This window comes from Orcinus orca, chromosome 8, assembly GCF_937001465.1.
Source record: "Orcinus orca chromosome 8, mOrcOrc1.1, whole genome shotgun sequence".
Classification (NCBI taxonomy): Eukaryota; Metazoa; Chordata; class Mammalia; order Artiodactyla; family Delphinidae; genus Orcinus; species Orcinus orca.
Genome location: NC_064566.1, coordinates 71,861,889 through 71,869,896, shown reverse-complemented (window position 1 = coordinate 71,869,896; position 8,008 = coordinate 71,861,889). Strand labels below are relative to the sequence as shown.

General features: G+C 46.0%; 1 protein-coding gene across 1 annotated transcript in view; it reads left to right on the top strand.

The window, feature by feature from the left end:
• Window positions 1-3,299: 3,299 nt before the first annotated feature.
• MAML2 (mastermind like transcriptional coactivator 2) overlaps window positions 3,300-8,008 on the top strand; it is a 361,930-nt gene continuing 357,221 nt past the window's right edge. The window contains exon 1 of the mRNA XM_004265453.4: window positions 3,300-5,137. Within this exon, the coding sequence (XP_004265501.1) occupies window positions 4,625-5,137 (513 nt within the window). The 5' untranslated portion in view covers window positions 3,300-4,624. The remainder of the gene's footprint in view (window positions 5,138-8,008) is intronic.

Sequence of the window (8,008 nt, the reverse complement as noted above, 5' to 3'; positions counted from 1 at the left end):
TTACAAAGTTGTGAGAATACTGATGCTGATGTTTCATGTGAGGAGTGCATACCTTTTTAAAAGTGTGAAATAGAAATTTCAGTCACATATCTCTATTATTTTTCTGTCATATGGAAATAATCCTTAACTATATGAAGCCACAGTAGAAAGTTGAAGTGAGTGTCCAAAACGATGCAAGGCAGAGTTTAGAGGAAAAGTGATAGTCAAGTGGGAAGGGTGAAGGATCATGAATGATTTGTTAAAAAAGAAGTCCAAGAAAAGCAAGGGAATGATCTCTAAAGTATCTCTGATGACCCGGGAAGCATCACTTCTTGTATGTGACACTACAGACAAGCTTGAGCCAGCTGAAGAGTGAGAGTTCCAACTGAAAGTTTTAAAAATTAATTTATTCTTTTAAATAGCATGCATTTAATTTGTAAAAATGAAAGCACTAATGATTTTAGGGACTTATGATGGCAGCTGACCCAGTTCCTAGATCAGGCATCGTGTTGGCTTGAAGCATTTTTCCTATTAGAACATCATTCTGACTGTTGGTCAGGAAATGCTAATAGGTAGCTTTGCTGATGTCTAAGGTCACCGCAACCGGGCAAGCTTCTTCAGTAGGTATTTGGAGAGTACAAGAGACTTTTATGTACATGATAACACCAAAAGAATGGCAAAGAGACAGGCTGTCAAGAAATGAGAATTAGCATGGATCATGGGGCCAAAAGCAAGTAGTCTAGAAGAAAATAGAAATGTTGAAAAATTAGAATTAACTTTTGCAGGTATTGTGACATACTGTATTATTTTATCATCATCATCATCATTGATATCATTGATTCTATATAACAAAAAATAGTTTGTAAACTTATAAATCTCACATGTCTATGAACTTTTTAGGTCTGGGCATTTATTACTATAGCGTTAAATTCTTTGTGTTAGGTAGCTATGGATAGTACAGATGATGAGGAACACAGATGGACAAATAAAAAGGAACTAATGCTTTAAAAAAAATCCATAGAGCTATTACAGAAGCTTTAGAGATATAAAAGAGGGAACAGTTCCATAAAAGGGAAAGACAAGGAAAAAAAGAAATGTTTATTTTATTGGCAGCTGTATGTAATTGACCATATTTTCTCACTTGTCTGCTCTCATACTCAGATGAGTAGTTCTATTCACTACTCATTTCTTGGAGGTATTATAGGACTTGCTTAGACTCCAGCATGTTGATTGAGGTGTAATTGCAGCCCTTGAGCTATTTTGGGTATAGTCTGGTTTCCCTGTAACTCTTTTCACACTTGATACTGAGGCAGCAAGTCCAGTGGTTAAGAGAATATAGGTTTGAAATCAGCCTTGAGTTTGAGTCCTGATGTGTTACTTCCTAGTTAGCTTAAGTAGTTTAATTTCAGTAAGCCTCAGTTTCCTCATTTATAAATGGGGTTAATAATACCTCTCCCTCAGGATAGCTGGTGGATTAAAGGAGATATATGTGAAGTGCTGTGCCTGAAACAGTGACTGTAAATAAACAGTAACTGATGTGAATGGAAATGAGGTTGTGGATGATGATGTCAGCTTGAAATTAAATGGCTGTAAAGGGTAAATTTGTACAAAAGACAACGTAAAGGAGTGTCCTACAACACTAGAATATAGTATGAAAATGTATTAAATTGTTGTTTGACAAGTTTTTAAGGTGTGTCCTTGCCTAGCTTAGAATTCAAAGTTTATGTCATTTAGGAATAGCGGATTTGACCAAAAACTCTGTTATTAATCAAAACCTGTGTTACTGCAGGACGGTAGAGTGAACAGTAAATTTTAATTTAAATATTGAATTTTTTCTCTTTCATCAAGTATGATTGCTGAATATAAAGTTCCGGTAGTAATAGAAAGAAGATAATGTCTAATGAATACACCTTTTTAAAAATCAAATATAAAATGATCAAAACTCCTTCACTTTTTAATGACACCTCATGAGAGAGTTCTGCGTGCAAATTTGCATACCTAACAAAGATATATTTCTGCCTTTCTCCATGAGTGGTGAGGAACTTAGCCTTGGAAGGGACAGAAAGAAGTATGTTCCAACGAGAAGTAAAGTTATATTCCATCAGAATGCACTTGTCCCAAATTCCAAAGTAGCATTCCAGGATTTGTGAAAATAAAATGAACTAATGTAGGCCAGCCTATCGAGAACTAAATTGTAGATAAATCCAGCCTTAAAATGTTTGCATTGATCTTACCCATTCACTTCTATCCACAGCTCCGTTTGAAGCAGCACCATGTTACTGAGATGCCAGAGTTGGTTTAAATTAACAAAGCCCCATTGCTTGAGACCTCAAATCCAAACGACTTCCAAGTTAGGATACACAGAATATTTATGGACCTGACTATACCAATCTTGCACTCACCTTAATTTATTCTCCATAATTGATAATAATAAGCAGAATCCAATATACATTTTGAGGTCTTAAAGGTAGGATTATCTGAAGATGAGGGGACAACAGTCTGTGTCAGAGATCTATTTGGTTTGTGTTAGTAAACTTTTTGAAACTCGACTGCTACATAATGATTTTCCTCATTCTATATGTAAATCAGACAGCTATGGAGACCCCAAATCTTGCATTAGGTCTGTCATAGGCAATCTTGTATTTTCAAAGAAATCTTTTTTTTTTTTCCTTTCTGGAACTGGTATTGGTAATTTCATCATGGTAATCTATTTTAGTTATTCTTACTGATATGCTTATGATCACCCAGATTGACTTATCCAGAGACGTACAAAGCAGGCGGGCAGGTAGATAGACACCGGCCTGTCCTTTAGGAGCTAATGATGTGATTTCTTCTCCTCTCCCTCCTCCCCCCTCCCGCAACGCGCACACACCCTACGTCTCCCTGTGACACTCTTGAACATCTCTTCCGTGCTCACCCAGCTCTCGCTAGGGTGCTCTGGGGTGTCATGGACAACATACTGAAAAATGAAAATGACATCCTCAGGGGGGCGTAACGGAGGTCTGGAAGGGAAAATACATCCCCTGGCCGGGAATTTCTTCAACATTTCGAGCTGGTGAAGTAGTCGACTAGAGGTTGGGGAATTTCCCCAACCTTCTCCCCCGCCCCGGAGCCGAGGCGGAGGCCGAGCTGCGCGCGCCGCCGCCGAGATGCGCAGGCTTTGGGATTCACCTCTTCAGCCGCTGGGAGGCCCTCTGTGTTCCCCTTTCCCCGGCGCCGGCCGCCTTGCTCGCCTGTGCAGTGGCACCCGCCTTCCACCAGGGAGCCTCGGGCGAGCGCTCCCCCCGCCCCCGTCCCCCCCCCCCCCCCCCCCCCGCAGCTCGCTGGCTCTCTCTTTCTCCCTCTGTCTCACTCTCTCTCTTTCTCTCCCTCTCCTATCGGAGCACAATGAAAGCCTGTGTATCGCCGTGACTCCGGGCTGCGGAGCCAGTGTCAGCCCAGCGGCGAACAACAGACGGGAAAGAGAAAGGAAAAGACCAGCTACTTTCTTTTCCATCTCTAAAGCGGAACAATCCAAGAGATAGAACCACATTGCTTATTGCGAGTCCAGACCCTCAGATCCACTGGCCGGGGATGGAATGTACAAAAGTGGACAGAAAAGTGGCTGGACATGACTCGGTGCAATTTGCTGGAAGTTTGTAAGTTTGACCATCGTTTGTAAATTACTCTCGGAGGAGTTTGTCTCTCTTGATAACTGTATTAGGATCGAGCCGGGGGTGAAGACTAGGAACGTAAGCGGGAAAGAAAAAAATGTGTTGAAGGATCTCTCTCAGTGGCTAGTGACTTCAGACTGCTTTCATTTAAGGCTGGGAAACCTTAGAGGGAATGAGGATTTTACTGGTGATTGGATTAGCCGAAGAAAAAAGCATGGTCCAAAAGTCCAGTTACTGGTATTAACAATTGAAAAGCTGCCTCCCGTTCTTTGGGGAGAGGATCACATCCTGCAGTCCCCCAAAGGGGAGAAAACACCGGAGCAAAGGGAAAGGGAGGAAAAAATTAAAAGCCAAAGGACAGTATCTCTTGATTTGTGTACGTTTTGAACATTGACTTCAAAAAGCTTCTGAAACAGCACTTTTTTTTTTTTTTTTTTAACCTGAGGAAAAGTAAAGGCCGTGGGTTACAGAGACCATGGTAGAAATGGGTTTCTCTGCAGAAACATCCCCATAAAGAATCTTCCAAAACAACTAGGTGAGGGGGAGTCCAGCTCTGTATTAATACCTCTCACAATTCCCTTGGCTGTCTGTTCCTGTCTCTCACTTGACAATCCCTGAATTCTTGCTCTTACCCCCAGATCGATCGTGTGTTTACAAAGTACCTAGTGGCTCTTGTCAGCTTGGTGGGGGGAGAAAAACCCCACTAACTGTCCAACTTCTCCAGAGCTGTCAAATGCAATTAGAGTTAAGTTGATCAGTGTTTGTTTCCAACTTACGCTCTGCGATTGGCTTCTATTCTTTCTCCTCACCCTCTTTTACTCCCTCCCCTCCCCCATACCTTCTCCACTACTCCCCCCAACCTCTGAAGACCTCTATTCATGTGGCCCTGAACACTGAGCGCACATTGTCAACAGCAGATTTGCCTGCATTAACCAGCCATAGCCTCCTTCCACCTCACCATCCCAGAGGCAGCAATCATTGTGTCCAGTAAGATGGGGGACACAGCGCCCCCGCAGGCCCCCACAGGAGGGTTAGGGGGGGCCCCTGGGGCGGGGCTCCTTGGAGGGGGCTCGGTCACCCCGAGAGTGCACAGTGCCATCGTGGAGCGCCTTCGGGCACGGATCGCCGTCTGCCGCCAGCACCACCTGAGCTGTGAAGGACGCTACGAACGGGGTAGGGCCGAGAGCTCAGACCGGGAAAGAGAGAGCACCTTGCAGCTCCTGAGCCTCGTACAGCACGGCCAGGGGGCGAGGAAGGCTGGCAAACACACCAAGGCCACTGCCACTGCTGCCACCACTACAGCCCCTCCCCCGCCACCTGCTGCCCCTCCTACAGCCTCCCAAGCGGCAGCGACAGCGGCCCCACCGCCCCCACCAGACTATCACCATCACCACCAGCAGCACCTGCTGAGCAGTAGCAATAATGGTGGCAGTGGTGGGATCGACGGGGAGCAGCAGCCACCGGCTTCAACCCCGGCGGACCAGAGGAACTCGGCCCTGATTGCGGTAAGGCACCTGGTTTTCTCCCGATTCTGGCTGTGGTCGTGTGGACTTTGGCGAGGGTAGAGCTGGCCTCGGCCTGATGTAGAGTGGACGGCAGTGCAAAGGGCCAAGATGCCACCTGACTACCTCAAAGGCTATTGGGTGTCTTGTTTGTGAGGTGTTACTAAACCCTTACTCGTCAAGTTCTGCTGGTGTTCATTCATGGGTTTTCCTCCACCTGTAGAGTATTCCTTAAGTGGTAAGCAACTTGAGTTTTCCAGAGTTTGCTCTGGGGTCCAGAGCTTGCAGAAGAATTGGCTACGAGCGGCAAGATCTGAGCCATTGAGGAAGGTCTTGTCTCAGGAAGCCTCCTGCTTTGGCGAGCCAGCACTGATTAGGCCCAGCAAGCCATGCTTAGCCTGAAAGCATTTGTTTAGCAGTCCAGATGACCTTTAGCCAAGCCTTTTCCTTCTTGTCCTATTTCCCCTTCCCTCTTTGAAGTGGCCCCTTCTCCTTGGGTCAGGAGAACATAAGTGGTAATCTCTAGCAGAGCAAGTTCCCTGAGCGTTCTCTCACTTAAAAACAAAAACTTGGGGAAATAGCCCAGAGACTGGTGAGGGAGTGTTTTTACAAGGCCTGCTCCCTGATTTCTTACAGAGTCCCCCACTGTCCCCATCTAGCTTCTTGCCACAGGCACTACAATCAGATACTGCCCACTTACAGCCTTCACTAAAATGGGCAGGCATGAAGGGTCTGTTTCCATGCTGTCATCCTAGAAAGTGCCTTGTCTTCAGCCATTCCTGGTGACAGGACATCCAACCTGAAAGTTGTGATTAGGTTTCTGGCTGGAAGTTCCTCCTCAGAGGTATAGACACACCTCATCCCAGAGCGGGTAGCCCTTGACTCATTGGTTCTTGGTGCTAGTCCAGGTCAGGTGACTGCCTGCCGTGTGCTGGCTTTCCCCCCAAAGCTGCTGGGCCCATAGCCTCAGGGTAGAAGGTGGAGCCCTGCCCTGCAGCCCTGCAGCCCTGCAGCCCTGCAAGCTTCCTCCATTTCTGAGTTCTGTGGGGATTCGGAAGTCCTGTGTCCGCTAACAGCACAGCTCCAGTTTGCCCAAGCCAGCCCTAATGAAAGTCAGCAACAGGAAATGGCCATGCAAGCTGAAACGTCCTCAAAAAGCCCAAAGGAGAGGAAGGCACTGCGTTGAACTCCTTCTCCGAGGGAACTTGAGAAGGAGCTCTAGGGAGAGGACATCCTCCAGCCAGGCTCCTAGGATGCTTCTCTGTGGGTCCTCCTTATCCCTGGCCTGGGTCTGTGATGGTTGAAGTTTCCAGAAAGTCTGGGGGCTGTATTGGTGCTGTTCTATTCCACCACACGTTTTGCTTGAGATGCCTAGAACTGCAACTTCCTGGCGCCAACTCCAGACGAAAGATAACTGCTAACAGTTAAACTGCCCAATGTTTGCTGTTTTATCCTTGGATACAATTAGCCTGTGGGGTTATATTAGTGCTTCAAGGCCTAATTTCCTCTCCCTTCCACCTGCTCTATCCCCACCTCTCCCTGGAATTCCCTAGGAAAGCAATGAGAGTTTGTTTCGTGAAAGAGACATGTTGAGGTAAAGGGGGGCGGGGCGGGTAAAGAATCACTCAAATGGAGAGAAGAATGAGGTTTGTATGTGAGTGTGTGTGTCACTGGCATCTGCAGCCAAAAGCATCTAAATGCCCTGATTGTCCCCAGTAAATTTATAATCTGTCTGCAAGTCTCCCAATAATACCGCCTTGTGTGCTTCACAGTCTCCTGCTAAGTGTTTCGGGGGGTGATACAGGGAACCAGGCGCCCAGCCCTTCTCAGTGGAGAAGACAGATCTCTGTCCTGGGTGCCAAGATGGGATGTGGCCTTCACATCCCAGCCGCTGCAAGGAAGGTGTCTGCTTATGGCCTCGTTCTTTTGGTTTTTGCTTTTCTCCCACTTGGAAGGAAGATGAGGCTGCCTCTTTTTCTTGGGGGCTTGGGTATGCGAATTGAAACCAACTTCAGTGGTTATTGTAACTTTACGACGATAGCAATATCCATGCTGGGAGGAAGTGAGAGCACCATGTCTGGCCTTTCCCGACTGGAGGCTTAACTGCTGCGAAAGGCAAAGGTGGCTGCTCCTTCACTCCTGTTCTGAAAGGGAATCTGCTTTCTCTTCCCTAACTACCAGCCATCTCCTAAAACATCCCCTTAGAGGAGCTCCCTCCCCGAGTGCCGAGAAGATTGATGAGAGGTGCAGTGTGAGTTAGGAGTAAAAAGTCCAGTTTATTTCTGATGGTGGCTTTTCACTGCAAACCTGTGCCATTGCAAGGGTTGATCCACCACCCCCCTTTTGGTTATTGGAAATTCCCTTCTCCATTTTAGCTTCTAAATTTGGCGCTTTGTTACTCAGCATGGTACTCAGAGATGGTGATGCAAGTACTGTATTAACCTGATAACATTGTGTCTGAAGGGAGGCCTGGGCATTTGGGAGTGATTCACTAAGCCTGTTAAATCTGCAGGTCTCACTTCGCTCAGGATCCTCTTATTTTCAGAAACACCATCCATTTAAAGGGGACTTTGCGCAGAATGGGTGTCAGAATTCTTTCTTAATACTGTGTCCATAACTAGATTTATTTCTGTCTGGGTGTGTTGAAAGTATTCCATTAATAGTTAATTCTTATGCTCTAAGTGGCCATAAATGTCCTTTGGAGAAAAGGAGAGAATATTGATCATCTAAAATCGAATATGCACGGTGTCCTCAGACGAAAGCCCTGTGTCCTGCATACCTGCTAGTACAATGCCTTGTATATAGTCAGTAATATCTGAATGAGGGTGGAAAGAGAACTTCTGTTCTGTGGGATAGTGTTGTCTTTGAGGGGTG